This window comes from Sinohyriopsis cumingii, chromosome 18 (genome assembly GCF_028554795.1).
Source record: "Sinohyriopsis cumingii isolate HCF-2022 chromosome 18, ASM2855479v2, whole genome shotgun sequence".
Taxonomy (NCBI): domain Eukaryota; kingdom Metazoa; phylum Mollusca; class Bivalvia; order Unionida; family Unionidae; genus Sinohyriopsis; species Sinohyriopsis cumingii.
The window spans coordinates 1,406,101-1,426,596 of NC_142978.1; the positions used below are offsets into that span (position 1 = coordinate 1,406,101).

Consider the following 20,496-nt stretch of genomic DNA (forward strand, 5'->3'; position numbering starts at 1 on the left):
AAGTATGTATAACACTATTGTAAAAATACGATTTGGTTAATCCCTTAGGTTAGGGCTATGCAATAGTTATAGGTTACTGCATTTGTATGGGAAAATATGAACGAGTTTTGGGATGGAATCCTGCACGATCTTGGGAGTGCAGTATATCCTTCCGACAAAGCGAGTTCATATTTTCCCATACAAATGCAGCGACCTTTCTATTATATGCTCATTTTTTTATTCTACCTAAGGTTTAACTATATAAACACAATACACTACAAGAAACAACGTAAATGAATGTCTGCCGCATTCCAAACTAAATACACAAGCGCCTATTCATCATTACACAAATCAACATTATTACTGCGCACATAACTCCGCCCATATAAATTTGAACTTAGTCACGCGCTCGTTATAACTTTCGATAGAAAATGGCGTGTCTAGTTAAAATTGAAATGTGGAGTCATATTGTGAATGAATGTGCATTGCAACAACTTTTCCATTTGATCTGGAATGAATAGATTTTGGTATTTTTCTCGATTCTAGGAAATTTCGTGATTATGGACTGGAGTTGTATGTGACGATTCCATATGAAATACATGAGATTTAATAAGCTAGGGAGAAGCGTGTTGATATCTGCACATGTGTTTCTGTTTCTGTCATTGAACGTTTGAAATCATAATGTGGGAAAAATATGAAGTCTTTCAATTGCAATTATCAAAAAGAATTTATGGACTTTAATGCTTATTTCATTTTGAGTGCAGTAAGGAGGATGCAATTGCACTTATCATCGAAATTACAGCCCATTTTCGAAATGTGTAATCCAGATTGAAAACCTGTGACATGGCTCATGTAATTCGGATTTGCAGAATTAAGAAAATACATTTTGAGGAAATTCAGGATGTAAAACTGTAAGTATATTTTATTTTGCCATTCTTATCACCAGCTAAAGAAAAGAGTATATGACTTGTCACTTGTATGTTATTTGTAAGAACCTTATCTTGCGTCTGTTATATAATGTAGCTAGCCTAAATCCGTAACATTGTATCAACGCGGAATGTGCCAAAGCAACTGGTATGTGGCAGTCCACGAAACATCTGTTTTAGTTCATTCAGAAACAAATTTAAACAACCACAACGTAAAGAGCCTCTTACGCGTGTGTACATGATTTGTGTACAAATCAAAAGTGATGCCGTCTGTGTCCATTGTTTGTTTACAATAGAAAGTAGTTCCTTTATACACGTGAATGCTATATGTGTATTGTCGCGCGAGTTCAGTATCTGGTAATACTGAACGATTCTGACAATGTAAAGTTACCGGGGGAAAAATGAGCATATAATAATTTATATTACAGAATGATTCGTATTAATATCGTGACTAAATATTTGTATTATTATATGTGTAATTCACCCTGTTTTAGATTGATTACTGCTTAGTCTTCGGTCCAAGGAACCAAAACTATCATTTACCCCTAGCAGGTGTCTTATTATTAGCAGACACCAAAGCAGCTTTCTGGAGGGCCTCAATGTAAGAATCGAGCACGTGAGAGCTAATTGTATTAGATAATTCAAAATGTACGCGCTAAAGAAATATTTGACGATTTGTGGTGAACTCCTCATCCAGTGCCATGCAAAATGTTATTTATCATTCAGAATCATTATAAAACTCACTCATATAGCAGGTCCAAAGAAGAATGAGCCTGTATTCCCATCACAAGAACGACCAAATACGGTCCAAATGCTGTTCGTGGGCGGTATGTATCTTTTGCGCGCATACGTTACACAACAATGAAAAACTCTCTCTCACGGTGGCAACATTTGAGTTCTGCAAGACACTGGAAGGAGGGTATGGACGAAAAAATAAGGACCATGCCATTCAATGCAGGTATGGTTTCGTCTCAAAAGTGACTCCAGTATATAAATAAAGTACCACAAGGCTTTAACATAGTGAATACAGTTTGCAGAAGAAGGTATCCACTGGTGAATCAGCAGAAAACATAATTGTTCACTTTCTGGTTATAAATATGCCAATTTTGGACACTGGAAAATCAGCTACGAAGAACAAATGCTGTCCAAATATAACTAGTAGTCTGACGAGGTATGTGAGTGAGAAGGATGCACAGTGCTTTATTAAGCATAAGGTCAGCGGACAGCTTGAACACCGCCGTGGAGACAACATACAAGTTTATTCCGTTTCCCACACAAAGCAAAAATGTTAATATTCTAGAAATAGCACACTGCGTCAAATCTCAAGAAAGAGTCAGACTAAAGAAGATGTTACTCATGATGTCATGGAGCATTAATCGTCCCATGTGTTGACTTATTCAATGCATCACCCTTCTTTCGGTCCATGAATATATAAGTTGAAGTAATTCCGCATAAACCACTTTGACCATTGAACTTCAATAAACAGCTGTGAATATCAAAACCTTGTTTGATTCTACAGATTTTTTTCTACTGGATCCTTTGTAGACAATCGGAATAGTATGCGATTGTTTGTGGGAAATTCTGTGGATGTTGGTGCGCTATTGCCTGAGAATGATTTAATGATTGACAGATACATCCTTCCCCCATCTAGCCTACATTATTTACAGGGGCATACGTAGAATGTAAAAAGCATTTGAGGCTTGGTGTTCCCCACGTTAAATAATCCAGTCAAAAGAGGTTGTGATATTGGCCAAAATGTATGGCCATGGAATACGTTATGACGAAGTGTAGAACATTGACACTTGCTGGGTAAGAAACAAAATATCAGGAAAAAGATTATAATTGTTGTGTTGGAAGTATTGCACCATGAGCGTTTGGAGCCACGTGTTATTATTTTGAAAATACTGCGCATTATACGAATATATTAATGATGGCACTGGGGTGACCTGTAGACCCTAAGTAAACAAGTTCTACGTTTGAGAAAATATAAAATAAACCCACTTGATATTATTAGTGTATTATCACATTTAATCGATGAATGTCATATGAAAATAACAATAAGTAATTAATATCTTTTATACGGATAACTTTTAAGTTTCATCAGTTCTAAGTTGGAATATCTTCTATGGTAGGATATGGAACGATACAATTTAATACTAGGTACAGTTCTAACTAATTCGGTACTGACGGAGGAGATTTGTAATTCATGATTTTCTTGGGGACAAAATGTCTGTACTGGAAGTGTAGCTATTACCAGCGCAATGATACTCTACATTACAATCTTCTTGTGGAATGTCGTATGAACTGATGAATGAACAATTCTGTTGGTAAATAAGGGACTTTTCAATTGCTTACAATGTTTTATTCAACTGGGGTTGGTTGGGGGCGTTTGAAAAAGTTTAAAGAACGCAGGTCTGACATAACACGTTTCTGTTTGTTGCCGTTTGTTTTAGTAGTAAAACTAATTTGATACTTTTAGCTACATTTAATGACGCTGACCTGAAAATTTACTGAGCTACAGATATGATAAAATTCACCATGCAACACTGTGAAACAATGTTACATGATGCTATTAAAATTATCCAATTATCGTTATCATGACGCTCACTTGAAACAAAATGCTGAGAAAATTTCTAGGTTTTAGTCATACATGCCACCTGCAACATAACGGCCAATTGATTCGGAAATATTTAGAAGACTGCTTAGAGTCTGTTTGATAGGTAGTCCAAACACCAATCAATAAAACAGCTATAAATACCATTGCACTTTAATTTATGCATTAGATCTTCAAGGAAAACCTGAACAAATGATTTAGAGTCATTACAAATACCGCACCGTCGCAGAAAAAGGCAAGAAATAACTTGGTTTTGCCTTAGAACGATTTGAGGATTTTTCGTCGTACATGCGTAAAACGTTACCTAAGGTGGAGACCGCTCCGGTGGCTTAGTGTTTATAGCGTTCGCCTCGGATGCGGGAGGTCGTGGGTTCGATCCCCGGCCGAGTCATACCAAAGATATAAACATGGTACTAAAAGCTGCCTCGCTTGGCGCTCTGCATTAAGATGTTAGTTTTAGGACTGGTCGACCTGGTGTCAGGATAATGTGACTGGGTGGGACATCATGCTACATGTCTGCGGCATGATGCCCCAGTGGTAGACATGACTATAAACTGACACATTGCAGACATCGGAGCGATATGATTTAAAATGTTTTAAGGCAACATTAACAATCCAAATCACATCACATCACACATCACACCTTGGGTGGATAATTGTTTTTCTAGTTAAGCAACTGAACTAGCATATATCTCGTCGTAAATCGCTTGCGGCGAGAGATACCAAAAGCACGGTATGCACGTTTTTTTTTACCTTTACTGACACTCATTCTCCTGTAGATTTAAGGCAAGTTACTTTTGTAACCGACAGACTGGTCGTTTGGATCTTGTCAAGGGGTGTACATTCTCCATTTTTGTTCTACAGTCATAGGGGTAAGTGTTACATTTTTATTTTATTTGATATGTGAAACATGTTCAGTTTTTAATGTCGTAGGGTGAAATGCTGCCCTTTACCACTAAGCGGATTTGAAATGTTGTGAACTTTGGAATTGTTAACAAGCTGCTATTAAGAGTTTAATTTAGTAGCGATAATATAAAAATTTTAATTCCATACCTGGTATTATGACCAGTTTGGTTTTATTGTAGCTGCCTGTGCGTATGTGTGTGCGGGTATATCAGGCTGTCTGTCTGGCCGTCTGAGTGTTTGTATGAGGATGGAAGCTGATGTGACCATCAAGACCATACAAGAACGGAACCGCTGATTTGTAAACTTGTCCGCATGGTCGATCCATGAAGGGTGTGTGTGGCCAATACAAGTGTGGGCCAACTCAAGAATTCAGTAGAACTGTGTGGTTTGTCAATGGACACGTTTGCAAGTATTTATGAGTCATACGTCTGTACAAATGACTTAGTCACGAGTCATATGTTTGTTTCAACTGATTATGTTGTTTAAATTGAGTACAATTTTAGTCATTTTCATTACATGAGATTATTTGAATCTTACTTTCACTACATGAGATTATTTGAATCTTACTTTCAATACATGAGATTATTTGAATCTTACTTTCAATACATGAGATTCTTTCTTTGAACCTTACTTTCATTACATGAGATTATTTGAATCTTACTTTCAATACATGAGATTATTTGAATCTTACTTTCAATACATGAGATTCTTTCTTTGAACCTTACTTTCATTACATGAGACTATTTGAATCTTATTTTCATTACGTGAGATTATGTGAATCTTACTTTCCTTACCTTAAAGACCTATTAGTGTTTCCTACCTTAAATATTCGCAGCAGGTGTTTTAATGTATTCTAATTTCATGGTATTTGTTTTTGTAATCATATCATTATATGTTTTTTATCTTATAGTTGTTGTCTAATGTTGTAAAGCGCTTAGCACTTCTAAAGATTATGCGCTATACAAAGTCCTCATTATTATTATTATTACCTGAGATTATGTGACTCTTACTTTCATTACATGAGATTACGTGAATCTTACTTTCAATACATGAGATTATTTGAATCTTACTTTCATTACGTGAGATTATTTGAATCTTACTTTCATTACGTGAGATTATATGAATCTTACCTTCATACATGATAATATATTAATCACATTTTTGTTTTCCCATTTGTGAATGTTTGTGTAACCAGTCGAATGAGACATTGTTTAAAGCTTGAAAGGATCATACTGTATTTGTAGAGTATAAACATATTTTTATTAATTAATTTCATAAACTTCCAACTTTCATCACATTGTGTTGTGTTGTCATTTAATGCAAACATCCATTCAGGTCAAATCCTGTTACACGCACACGTCCTTTTGTCTAGTATAATACATGTACTTTGATACATATTTATGAGCTGAAATACTATTAAAATGTTGGACAGAAGACCAGGTTGGTGTGATAATACAAATGCATTAGGAATTGTAAAGATATTGAAAAATATTTTATGTTTCTGTAGCTTTCAAATAAAAATTAATACTGAGAAAAGTCTGTAACTTGAAGGACTCTGGCGCATTTCTTTGTATTCACTTACATTATTGTTGCCGTTTCCCATGCAGAAAGAAACACTTACTAAACATGTAACATATTAAAAAGAATACAGTGTAGTTTATCTATGAATGTAACTGTTTCTCTTACCAGAAGATGGCTTATTGTATCCACACCAAATGCTTTGCGTGTGAGTAATGCTTTGGTTGCATAAATACATTCTTGTTATGTTCTTAATATGTTCTTAACGTACATGTACTACGTTTGTTATTAGTTTTCATTGTGTAACCGTTTGATTGACATTGGTGTCATCAACCTCCGCTACCGCAGCGAGAAAGGACTTGATACATTCTGCTATACGATATCAGAAACTGCACCCTAGAACGATTCATTCGCACTAATGATCCTTAGTGAAGGCACTGATGTTGAAAACTTTCTTTGACAAAACGACGTATTATTTTTAATACGGTTTCGAGTTTGCACCAATATAATCAACTGTTACAATTTACGAATACATTTTTCATTTTCTTCCCTTTTGACTTATTGCAATTTGTTACGTATTTTGTGTTTTTTCAAATGACTCGGAGTATTAGTTTATATCAGATTTTGTATGCGGTTGTGCTTCCTGTTTGTTATGCAGATTTGTGCTATCATGCCAACATTCATCCCTCAGTTGAACGGTTACTGAGAGAAATCGTTACTATCTTCAGCAAACTGAATATGGGACAAAGCAAAAGTTGAAGCGGCATAAGTAAAACAACCACATGTCCTTATCATATTATCCATTCTATACATGAGATAAGATTATTAATCGTTTCAAATCCGCTTTATTATAAAGTCATACTTCTCTGGTGTAACAATGGAAGATTCACAATGCAGCCAAAAAGCTGAACAGGCATTGTAATCACTTACACTTTGCATCAACAGAGACCTAGAATCGTTGCTGGGTTTTCTGTTACTCTAGTCGGCTCAGTTATTAAGTATCATCACTTCCAGAGAGTGTTAAATTCAGCAATGCGTAGGCCTCGATTAAGTCACCAATGATTATAATATTATCACATATCATTAAGCCCCGCATATATTATTTAAACTTAGACTCGTCCATTGAATCCAACGTAACAGGCGTGAAATGATAATAATACAGTAAATGGATACTTTCTTTGGTTGCTTGATATTTCCCTGCACTTGTTATGTTTCAAAAGGTGTGTCTATCAAATATTCATTGGATAAAAAAATACATTCGTTTTGCAAATACAACAAATTACACAACTTCCCACTTATAAAAACCGATGTCACCAACCGAGTAAATATCTTTTATATATATTATGTGCACAAATTATTCATAATTTCTATTCAGAAAATGACCATTTATCACGTTCAAAATTGCAATGCAAAGAACACCGTGACATTTTAAAACTGAGATTCATTTAAGTAAGGAATTCAGTGTTGATTTTTTACCCAAATGGATAGTTTATTAACCGGGTAATGCAACATATGTAAATGTATAGTTATATACAAAATATGAAAATATACAGAATTCTAAAAAATGTTAGTTCCAGTGTTTCTTTACATATGATATTTTGTGAATTTTGGATTAAGGCACACGATCAATCATGTTTAAAAGACAAGCAAATAAAACAATTTTTTTGGATACGCTGCAAGTTACGTTAAAAATGTTCAGCAATATTACTGTTTAATTTACGGTACTGTGATCGAAAAACATGCTCGTTACTCGTTCCTATTCTTCTACGGGATGTGTGTCAAAACTGAGCGATGGTTATTGGCAGAGAATTAAAAATAGTAATGCCATAACTCAACACTTGTAAGAGCAATGGTGCCTGACACTTGTCTATTATAGCTGCCAAGACCTAAAAATAAGACAGATAAAATAATAACAAAAGACAGATAAAATAATAAAAAAGAGAAAGACGAAATAATAACAAAAGACAGATGAAATAATAATTCTTTATATAGCAGTCCATGAAAACAGTCTTTAGACGGACATTAAAAAAAGAAGTGGCACCAATAGTACGAGCAAAATGGGATACCCAGTGAGGTCATGAAGACTGTCTACTCCTGAAAAAAAAAATTAAATTAGAACATTTTAACCTGAAGTTTTCGAATTTTACTAGACACCATATAGCCGCGCGTATACGACAACCATGATCTCTTTCTTTTGTGAATTTAAAACTCGGTTATAAAATAAGGTCAGCTTTGATTGCTTGATTTTAACGGTAAAACGGTATTAACATATCACTCACTATATCATGCCAAAGAAATCGGAATTGGGTGCCTTTCCCAAGGACAAGCCGAGGAGGCTTTTGCAGATCGACCCCGTGTAATCCATTTACACGTCCGACACTCTAACAACTTCGCAACCGTGGGTTCCTAAATAAGGTCTGGAGAAAAATTGCCGCTGATGGGAATCTAACCGGCGACCTAGCTTAAGAGATGATCTATATCGTCCATCTCTCTAACCTACTTAACAGCATAAAATGAGGCATTCTTGTTTTTTTTTTGGGGGGGCGGGGGGGGTATTTACGAGGTCTTAGATACTACGTAGCTTTTCTCCATTTGTATATATTGGGTGTAAATACGTACCATGAAGAACAAACAGTACGCATTGAGTGTTTGCAGTTTTCTATTTTAAAAAAAGACCACACAAATTTTAAAACAAGTTGATGCATATTTCATTTTGTATTCCATTTTAGTTAGAAATTATTTTAAAATCATATAGGGTTTCTATGTAACAAGTGGTTCCATGATTTGCTAAAAATGATCACCATTCTCTACAGAGGTCAAACACGTAGAGAAATCGATGCATTGGTACACGATATGTGAAGGCGTGAAACACGAAGATTAATTTTTTTCATTTAAATTCAGTTATATTTCCTTCTTTCGTTGAGATAAACACGTTACACTTGCCGTTGAACTGATACGTTAAGAGTAATACCTCTTGATATTTTTGTTAAACCTGTTTCAATTATGTTTAATATGTGTTGAAATTTCATCAATAAAGTGCGAGAAATTGATCGACCTAAGTACTTGAAGAAACAACCTAATGGCATTATAAGGCGAACAAACATTACCTGATGCAATCAAGTAATCGTGACAGACAGTGGATATTTACATGGTATGCAAGAGGTATAGTCTCCTTCAAATATAATTATGAATACGTCCCTGTACGTAAAATGGCATTATTAAAAACGCAGCATTTACTTTTCTTCTCAGTTTAATGACAATTAAGATACCACACTGGTCCTTTATAATTGTGAATCTCATGGACATCAAATACCTTTAGTGGCATTTGGAAGCAGTCTAAAGTCTTTGAATGTCAATTTCTTGCTTTTTTCTCTATATTATAATTGTTTTAGGCACTGTGGTAAATATGAATTTGGCTTTATTAAACATGTCTTTATTCGTGTGACGGGCGAGTAGAGGGATCTCTAACGGGTGCATTACACATGTAATGGGTGGATGGCAACATTTGGCACTGAATAGCTGGTACTGCTGCTATCATCGGTTTGAATCCCTGTGTTGCAATACATTTGATTTAATCAAGAAAACGAAGCGTGGAATCGGACATCTTATCAACATATATTTTTTGCGTTTTTGTTATTTAATTAAACATTTCTTGGTGATAAACTTTCCCCAAATTAAATGAAACACATATGTTTATTTTTAACAACTAGGAATAGAAAGCATTTTCTTGTTTCCACATAAAATAAACTTACCGCTTATACTGTTATCCACACAAATGAATGAAATCTGAGACCAGTTTCCTGAAGTCATGCATGTGAGATTCGTGTTACTTGTGGAAGGAAACACAACTGTGTCTTCAGTGCATCTGTACACTGCCGTTAGACTATCCTCTGTTATCTTATATATGGTATTCACTATATCTGGTGGTATCCCGCAATCTGCAATAACAAAGATGACGTAATTGCTTATTATTTTTAAAGTATAATAGCATTTACACTAAACAAGTAACAGAAATAGCGCAAGACAAAACTTTTCTGCAATATATGGACCTGATTTAACATCTTTTGATAATTTCTACTTACGCGTTACAACAGGCTTGACGCTCCATTCCGGTTTGGGAAATATATGTGGTTTACTTAGGCTTTATCCTTCATCTTGCCTTAAAAGTTCTCAAAAAGTATCTTGAAAAGTCTTGGGACTACATTTCAGTATGTTATTGGTATAACTATTATGTTTTAAAACAAATATTGCAAGCTAGAAGGAATTTCTCCGCTATCAAAGACAAAGATCTAATAGGATAAAAACTGAATCACTCACCTATTCTAATGAGACAGATAGCGGTGTTTGATTGCTTGAATGCCAGGCATGATGTCATGTACATATTATCAATAATTTGTGAAACGGGTTCGACAATCTGATCATGTTTAGCGCGCGATGTTTTTAAAAGTCACACCTCCCTTTTCTCAAGACGCGGTGTCTTTCGAAGTAAAAACCTATCCATAACAGTTCTATGCTAACAATCCAAGGTACGATAGGAAACCTTGAAAAGAAAAGACTCGCATTTTGATTTAAAATGATTTTCATAGTTATTCTGACCTAATACCATATATTCTTCACTTCTATACTATATTCTGGACGACTGACTCCTTTCAGTTTATACCACTCTGATTCTTGTACATGTTAATCGAGTGAATGAATAGAGGACATCTGCTTTTATCTTGTAAATAACTGAGAGATTTCATGGAGGGGATGAAAATACTAGAAATCTTTACAGCCGAGATGGCATATATCCGTTATTCAATCCGAAGAATTGCATTTTCAATTATGTTATGTTACAACGTATGGGATAGCAACGTTAATAACATCTTGAAGTAGAATGTTTACGGCATCCGGCACAAAAACAACAGTCCTTTGTCGTTTTGTCGTTTATGTTCTACTGCATTGTATTTACATTCGCACCGAAATCACATGTACGGCCATAATTATCTTTCTCAATTCAACGTAAAGGGGATATAAAAAGAAACCACCAAAAACTGAAGAACCAAAAACTACATTGCGGGATTGGTATTTGGTTCTCGCGCCTAACAGATGGCCGTGTTTACCACTAAACCTGTTAAACTAGCGGGTTGCTTTTCTTGGTCATAATTTAATCAATGTCTACTGACCGAAAGTAAATAAATAATTGTGATAATTAACTCAGTTTTAATAATTCCATAATATAGTTTTCCCAACAGTCAAAAAAGGGTACCACTAGCAAACAATTTATTTACCGAAGGTTTAAGGAACTTAACCAGGAAACTACAGCATAGACTCACAGTCTGCACCTTTTCATGTAGCTTATATATTTGATAATCACGATAATGTGTAGTGGACCTTCTAGTAAAGCCTCATTGAAAAGGTTGAGCCACACGTTACTCGTAGACCAAAAAGACCAAAAAGACCAAACATGTAATTAGCTGTTTTTCAATGGCAACACAAAAAATGCTTTACACAAAAATTTCAACTACATTATAAACACCAGCGAAATTGGAATAACTTATAAAAAGAAATTTCCTGACAAAAGCTACACGTGAAACCAATTTTTCTTTTTCTTTTCGAACGCAGCCTAGTTGGAACGGAAAGTAAGCATTTCTGGCTCACCAACCGACTCGCCTCGGTGGACAATGGTGAAGAATCACAAAAATCAATTATTCTACAATAAGACGATGAGACTATTTTAGATCTACATAGAAAAGATGATTAATGATTTCCTCATACATCTTGCTAAAGACAGATGCCTCTTACACAAAGAGACTATCGATGAAACCTTTCATATGCTAATCATTAAGGGACTCGGTGTTTATAGTCCCACTACTCCAAATTCACACAAATTGGCAACTTGAATAGTCTCTTTTCTAGAGATATGGTTAGCCCTGAGCATTGGCTGTTTTTTTCTAACTCCAAATACAACTGGCTAATAGTGACATATTCCAGGCCTGGCACCATAGAGACATCGCCGGCCCCAGCCTTGCTCCCAAGTTAAGGTTGTAGCTGGTAACGCGGAGGGGAGTTGACTAGCTTCACTCTCCAAGTCTTCAGTTTCAGGGATAGTGAAGGCTTCCCTCTGTCTATTCCACACTCGTGTATTCTGTGCCTCCTTATCTCCTGCGCACGCAACTGTACTGGTACTGGCTGTGGTGCTTATATATTCTGCGTTACTGGAAATGGCTGTGATTCTGGTACTGGTTATGGTACTGGTACTGATCGTGCCATTGTTCTCACCTCAGGCTTGACCTCACACAGAGGCCCTAGCATGAGATAATTAGGATTCTTTCTTCCTTATCTTCTTTTCCTTTCCTCCTCCTCCTCTTCTATTCTCGCACTTTCTGCAATCGCCTCCATGGTCAGCTCATCAAAAAAGAGTCTTGTATACTCCAGGTACCTTTCTAGTTCCAACATTGTAGCAATTGTTTCACTCATTTTTATGTTGACTGGTCACCTCTAGGTAGCCAGATTGACGAACGCTCTGCTTTATATCCGAATCGCGGACATGAAGGAAAACATCCCCTTTACCCCAAAATTCACAATACCTATACCATCACCAAAATACATGCAACGCGTGGACCTAAAAGAAACACTCACGTTGACGTTTTTACCTACAAAAACATACACACTAACTGACAAAACAAACAATCGAAGTGTTGATAGGCACACTTCCATTTTTTGACATAAAACTAAGAAACGAAGTGCTTATAGACATACTTTTCTTAAACTTACTTACATACAATTGGCAATTTGACTATTATCTCTTTTCTATATAGTTGGGTGTAGCCCTGAAACGGGCTGATGTGTTGACAGGGAGTTATTGCAATCTTTTATTGCCTAATATTGCGTCCCATCTGGCTGCAGGTTTTCCGCAGGATAGGGTATGCTTCTGTGAATAGAGAAGGCAAGCTTTTTCGTGTCCACGCGCCCGTACATAAAACCTCTGTCTGGATTCTGCTGTTACTGCTGCTGTTCTGTCCGCTGCTTCTGAAGTCTGCACTTCTCCGTCCACTCTTTTTGCTTTTTCTAGATTTCCTCTCTGAAGAGCTCTTCGATCAGGTTTTCAGTCACTTTCAACATCCTGACATTCTCTACATCTTCAGGCTTAGGTATTAGGCTTTGCCTGACACGATGTAAATTCACGTAAGCTATGTTCAGCTTGGCTAGTCTTGATCAGATCTTCATTGGAGGAACAGTCACCAATAGATGGTCAGAAATGAGATATCCTCGCCTTATATGGCTCAAGCGTGGACGCGATTGACAACATCCCTACGGTTTTTGTTCGGTCGGAACGCTATGGTGGCTGATCTTTATGGAGAGGGATAGAGAGTAGTCAAAGACCATGTATAGTCACAGTGTTTATTGAATACAAAAGACGGACACATTTTTCAAAACAACATTTGTTTATTTAAGTCACAAACAACTAACAATTTCAAACAAACAAATAATTTCTCAAACATACTATTTATGACATGGGTGACAACTTTGTGACGTCAAGCTAGACTTCCGCAGAGGCAGGTCACTTCATCATATATGGACACGGCGTTTCCTTGCTAAAGATAAAAGATATTCATAATTGTCGCAAAACCATCGCTCTAATTTGTCATAGTCTTTAAAACAGTCACGATCAAAATAAGTCACTAAACGTTCTAAGGAATATCCAAGACTGCATTGATGAAGAAAATGCACACAATATTGTCTACACACTATCGAATCCGTGGCTTGTAATTTCACATTATTGAATCGTGTAGTCGGGTCATTTCCTCTCATTAAGGTGGTAATCCCTACGAATCAAAAGACACCACACAACCCTTTCTGGGGAAGTAGACGGCTACCCAGTGGGTTTCTGGGAGATGACTGTCGTCCTTGTTGATGACATAAGCATGATGGTCTTGAGGTTTGCGATGAGGAAGTTAATCTTTAGCACACACGACATGATTCCAAGTATAGTGTACGAACGGTTGTTCAAACGGTAAAAAAGTTCACATGTATCCATTCTTAGTTTCTTTTTTTTGTTTCTTTCACATGTAAAGATATGTCATCAATTCAATCCTAACTTTTTGCTTGAAAATGTCTGACGAGTGACCATTTCTTAGTTTCGTCTCTGCACTCTGAGCCGAGAGAGCTTCGATGTGATGGATCTCTAGAGCAATCAATGGAGGAGAGGAATGATCACTCAAGTCTTCATACAACCGATGCAAAACTGATTCTTCTTGACACATTATCATACATTTATCGTGTTGAATTTAACAGAGATGATCATTTTGATATCCATAGCAATCTTCCTTGATCAATTCCGTATTTTTCCGCCAGGTCTTTGGCAAAACAGGAGACTATATGTTATTCTTGTTCTTGCCTTCTGGACCAAATCATTATAACATCTTCGTCTTCCAAGGCTTCCACGGCATCCTCCCATTCCATTTCTTTTTCCCCATTCAAAGAGAGATGAAAGTCTTCCATAGTTTGTAATAATTTAGAATGACTTCTCTCAAACTGTTGATTTCTATCGTATAATCGAATTCGGCATACAGGATGAAGTTCACCGTGTTGTCTTTGGGTAAAGGTTTTTTAAACTGAAGTTCCACGCGAATATGGCCGGATTTAATAGGGTGGAAATGTCCCTCGTCGACGCCTTAGTCTGGAATGAAATCAAAGGCCCACAAAGCATAACCTCCTACCTAATCCTCGTACGTAATACCGTGACCGGTGTTGGTCCTTAACTGTCCAGTGGCGTCGTACTGGGACAAGTACGATCTCAGGTAATTCTTCTCGTCAGAGTTCGAAGGGTTTGGTACACAAGGTCCTGTCATCTCGATTGAATTCGATTTAGAACACACCGAATTGATAAAACTTGAAAAGAGTTTTGTCGAGGGCTTTGTTGAAGGCTATATTGCTGACGATACGAGTGATTAAACGCTTGGGTAACTGTCTTGGAACAGATGATCTTCGATCATAGATCGCTGTCCAGTTGGAATGGTGAATGTTTTCACTTCCACTCGACGTATTGGATATTTGGCGGTCGTTCTGTTTAAAGTCTTACTGATGTCGTTTCCTACTTTAGGTAACACTTCCACGCGTCGCACGTAGTCTGGCTCCTCGGATGATGGTTTTGTCATAGGCAGCATCAGCCATCAAAAGAAAAGCGCAACTGCTTCGATTCAGTATCAGTCGGACACCCACACCGTTCAAGAAATACTCATCTTTCAACCCCATGTCCAAATTCAAACGATCCATCAGTTCTAAAATACGGCTTTCGTCAATGTTGTCTCTACGTGCCTTATTTTATCTGATAATATGTCCAACTTGCCTGGCGTTTCAGGTTTCCATACCATGCAAGCATCTAGATTGGTGTTCTTAAATTCTTTTCTGTACGTCGAGAGATTTTTCAGGTACGTTTGGTAAGTATACGTATACATGCTGCTGCTAACCAGTTAGTAATTCAAATACAAATCCACTTCGATCAACAACGAATGCATGACATTGTTGACGTGGAGTATTTTATCCTCACCAATTAGATTGTGACCGTCCGTTGATGTGTCGATCACTTTTACTTTCATGTACAAGTAACTGCTATTCAGATCTATGTAATCTTCGAGCTTTCCTTTGATTTCAACTTGATGGGAGCGGAATCCATCAAAGAGGGGACGGGATGGAATTCGACCCAATGTGGTTCTTGTATCGTCATCACGGTGGGTGGCATGGCAAACAGATCCAGTTCCGACTTGGAACAGGTGCAAGAATATATGCATAATTTTTCTCTCTCTTTGATTTAATAAACAAAACTTCTAAGTCTCAGACGCTCCTTCTTTTCTTGGTCTTTCTAGATGTATGGGTGTGAAGTCCTCTGAATGGTTTGTTTTCGTCGTCTCGTTCTCCCTTGGCCTTGTTGTGGTGTCATGGAAGCATGAATGCCTGACTCCGTAGCGTACATGGCATTTATAGGAGTTTCTCGTTAGCCCAAAATGTTTTCCCCGTTCGAAGTAAAACACTTTTGTCTGGTTTAAAGAAAGCTTCTTTGGGGTTTTGTTTGTCGATGATGACATTTTGAAGAAATTCTTTGCCTGGCGTCAAAGCGGCATCTTTCAATGCGTGCAATCCTCACGTCCCCATCGGTGTCAAAACGGAGGTCACGGAACGAAAGACCGATTTCAACATATCTCTTAAACCATTTCCTCGCTATCGAGCGACTCCGCTTTACACAGGATACATGACTTAGAAATTGGTGGAATTTCACCCTGGCTTTCCCTTTGTTGAATGGAATTTTGTTTCATATCTCCTTTTATAGTAATGTTGAGAGTGTCATAATACGACTTACTGACGGGAAAATGGTGAGGATATACAAATTCGCGGTGAACATGATGCCTGTGCCCACCTTCCTCGTCAGTGTGCGTGGCAGAATCGACTTTGAGAGTAATAACACGCAGTAACGGTACGGAAGTGTGTCCCACCACATTCTACTCCACCACATCGCAGTACAAAAAGATCAAATTGTGTCCTTGGTTCAGTTCTACCGGAGATCGCAATATTTCGCAAAACTCAAGTTGTCATAAATGGGTGGTACGGGTCGACCCTGGAGTATCTTGACGTCCCCATCTTAAATGTCATACAATTTCGGACAAAATGTAATGGACACAACTTTATTGTACTCGAGAGTGACACTTTTTCAGACACTCTCCAAGGCTTTGCCAAACACAGCTTTGACTCTGTCAGCAGTCGTGGTCACCAGATGTTGACCACTAAAATAATAGCATGGCAATTATCATGTTATATATGTTCGTATTTCTTGGGAGTTATATATATATATATATATATATATATATATATATATATATATATATATATATATATATATATATATATATATATATATATATATATATACATATAATTAGTATAAACTGAATTTGCATTCAATCTTTTTGCACTTGTTTGTCATGAACTTCGACCTTAAAAGTGTTTTGATTTTCGACATTGTTTAAGATTCATGTACGGTAAATGATATCCACCAAATCCAATTCCCAATGGGCTGCGTGATAAAATTGGATCTATTGAACTGTCACTCGGTAACATTAGGAAAAATTGGTTATTCAGGATTCCAGAGTTCTGCTGTCCGATGGGTCACTCGAAGTTAGAGGAGTGTCCAAAAGAGAGTGGTTGTTGTTTGGGTGGTTATTGCTGAGAGAGTTACGCGTTGTTACCGTTTGAGATTTTCAGGGAAGAAAAGGGAAGAAGGTAACCCATGCAGCTGCTCAGTAAAATGGTCCACAATTGTTTTGTTTGTCTCCTTGTTGAAAACTCACCTTGGCTTTGGCAGTACACTGACACAATATACCACAAAGATTTGGCAGAAAATAAAACAATTTGCGTTTTAGGCACACGCTCTCCACCCCACACCCACAAGGGTTGTTTTTGCAGACCTTGCACAGACGAACTCAGTGAAGAAGTGGTCATTGTTGTGATGACTTGAAAGGCATTATGGTCACTTTATTTTATATCCGAAGACTAATTGTCTTATATGACTTATAGTTGAAGCGTAGATTCAATAATCAAAACTGGGAGGATGTCCTTTCCAACGTACTTTGACTTCTTTCACACGTCTTTTTGGCACTTTACGTGATCTTCTATCGAGTATGCTTTCGATGTCGTACACTTCGTCTTCATTTTTGGTCACGCGTGGTAACTCGGGCACGTAAAACCATCATTTTATTACTTTCCCGTTCGTGTCTTCTAATTTATTGATGGCAGGATGACGGCCACACTCACGTGCAGTGACACAAAACAATTCTTGATTCAATTGGGTAAGTAACCTTTGTTGAATGTATGTTTGGTTTTGCCAATGCTCACCCAATCTCCTGTCGTCAATGCTCCATCTTTCTTGGAGACAGGCAAGTTTCAAGCTTACCAAACATACGCTCATAAACGGTCACTTCGTGGTCGGAAGTCACTTCTTGAGGAGCACATCCGATGCTCCGATGGTAAGATTGGTTGCACGTTTGGACCAGGTACGGTAAGACATCGATGTACTTGAGAGTATGTTCCTGCGTGAAATATTCTTTCAAGGTGCGTCGAAAACGTTCCACGATGCTGGATTGTAATTCTGGTTTCTCAATGGTGAATATCTCATTTCGTTAATTCTTTTTGGAAAGCTTGGTTCAGAAAGTTGGTGTCTTTATGAATTTGCCATCAAAGATGGTGACAAACACTTTGTTTCAACACCAGTTGGAAGGCACGCACTATTTCATCGCTCCACTTGGAACTCAATGGCACCACCCAGGCAAATTCGGAAAAGACCTAGATGACACAAAACAAATATTTGTAGCCACGACTATAGGTGACCAAATGAGAGACATCTGCTAAATCGGCTTGACACTGATGATCGATGCCCTCCTCTAGGGTGCGACTTCTGGAAACGTTTCGTTGAATGAGTTTGTGTATGGTGCACGTGGCTTGTTCTTTTAACCATTGTTACACTTGAGGTAAGCGGACACTTTTCATTCGGCTTTTGTCAGCACGATTCAATTTCTGAACTCCTCCGTAACCTGCAGGATGGGTTGGATTGTAGTAAATGCTGGCTAACACCTTCTCCATGTTTTGTAAAATGTTACCCACATTTTACTGATGCTACTCATGTCTTCGTGTGGTATTTTGTTGGACTGTAATCCTTTGCGTGTCCGACGAGCCATAGGTCTCGAGGAGGAGGGTCCTGTACAGGGATAATTATGTCTTGTTTATCTATTGTCTTCACCTTCCTTTTCTCTTCTGTTGAAGAAGGGGTGGTCAACGCCATTTTAATCCAAACAATTATGGATGTAGGTGGTGCTGTATGCGTACATTCTCTGGTGGTGTTGTAAACTAGCGTACTTATGTGGTGGAGTTTGAAACTTCTTCTCCTTTTTCTGTCTTGGTGACTGGGGTGGTAGAGGTGGTGATGGACTTTTCAACAGTGTATTAAAATCAGTCAGAGTTCGTATGGCTGATTCGTCTAGAGCTTCCTGGTGAAAGAGTTGCATTTGTTTCAATAGTTACAGTATCCTTGCGAATTTTCCGTTTCTGACAAATCTTGTTGTAACTGGGACATTTCGGTAAAATGCGGGGTGCGTTGTTCTTGCCAACAATGGGATTCCATCCATCGTTTGTAAGGCACTAAAGTCAGTTTTCATCCTTCCATTCGATTCCAAAGCTTATGTCTGAGATCTTTTGATCCTAGAGATACGTTTTATCTTCTTCTTCCTACATAGTGTTACCTATCCCTTGTGACGCACCAGCTCTCACGAGTCCTGTAATCGCTGGTAACAATATAGCTATGAGTATGGGTGCTAACAGCAGGTTTAAAAACCATCCGCGTTACATTAACATCTTTTTCTTTTGACGGATGGATATTATCTTTTTAACTATTAGGCGAAGAACGTTTTTATGCTGGGTTAGGCATTCTTTCTGACGTGGAGACAACGTTATCGTACATCTCTAGACATTTAGACACCATTCGCACGCTGTATCGATGATGTATTTCGAGCGGGTTTAAATTATATGTTATCGCATGGATGAATGAGCTTTGGACGGGAGGGACAACACGTTCTAATGTTTAGCTAAACGAGGAGGAAGTCCTTGACTTTTCCTTCTTTCTGGGGTAGAAGATGGGTGGCTTCTGGGGGTGACAGCTTTGTTTGTTCCGGGGCACACACTAAATAAACTAACACACTAACCATTTCTATTCTTTTTTTGGGACTATCGCTTCGTCAAAAAGGTCACGACTTTTCTCCAAGATCGATATTAAAAAATTCCTCTCCTTTGGTTGCTCCTCTTTTTCTTTGAACCAGTGTCTTTTACGCGGTTGACGTCGATACTTGACTAAGCGTTTTCTCGGATGATGAGACTGTCCTTTTCTTTTTTCTTTTTATTGGTGTTGTTTGACAGGAGAACGACGAACGCGATGGTGTGCACTTCTTTGAGGGGCATCTGTTGACGTTCAGGAGCACAAAAACACTGATTCCCGTCGTTTTTCACGTGTATTTTTTATACTGGAATGCGTCCCCACTAATTTACTTACGTCGTTTCAACATCATTACAGGAATCACGCGTTGTGGAGGGGTTTGGCATAGGACTAAATTGGGACAGTTCCTGTTTGGATAAATCCAGTAAACTCTGTAATATGCCCTATCTCTCTTGGACTTGGATTTTGGGGGCAGTTTCTTTGTGAGCAGCTACCACTGCAGCTAAAGAGGAGGTGTCACCGCTGGAGGAGAATGTTTTGGAGACGCGGGTTTTCATTGTTTCAGCAAATTAGGAAGAACGCATGTAAAATTGGTCTTCCCTGGATTCACCTTCAACGGAGAAGCGGAAGAACCTAAGACTACTGGAAACGCGGTAACCGTCGCTGCGGATTGTGGTTTGCGAATGTAAGGTTGGGTCCAGACCAATCTGCCTCTTGAGGGTAGACGCTGTTTTCTATGGTCTTTTCTGTGACATTTTCTTTTTCTTTTTCTGTGGCTGTGACCTGGTTTTGACACCGTTGCACTTTTTCTTCTTCTT

At 37.8% G+C, this 20,496-nt stretch overlaps 1 protein-coding gene across 1 annotated transcript in view; it reads right to left on the reverse strand.

The window, feature by feature from the left end:
* Positions 1-7,407: 7,407 nt before the first annotated feature.
* Positions 7,408-20,496, reverse strand: part of LOC149775955 (uncharacterized) — a 70,258-nt gene continuing 57,169 nt past the window's right edge. Inside the window, exons 8-9 of the mRNA XM_089940834.1 lie at positions 9,696-9,881; positions 7,408-8,037 (exon numbers count right to left, since the gene is read on the reverse strand). Of these exons, the coding sequence (XP_089796960.1) occupies positions 7,955-8,037; positions 9,696-9,881 (269 nt within the window). The 3' untranslated portion in view covers positions 7,408-7,954. The remainder of the gene's footprint in view (positions 8,038-9,695; positions 9,882-20,496) is intronic.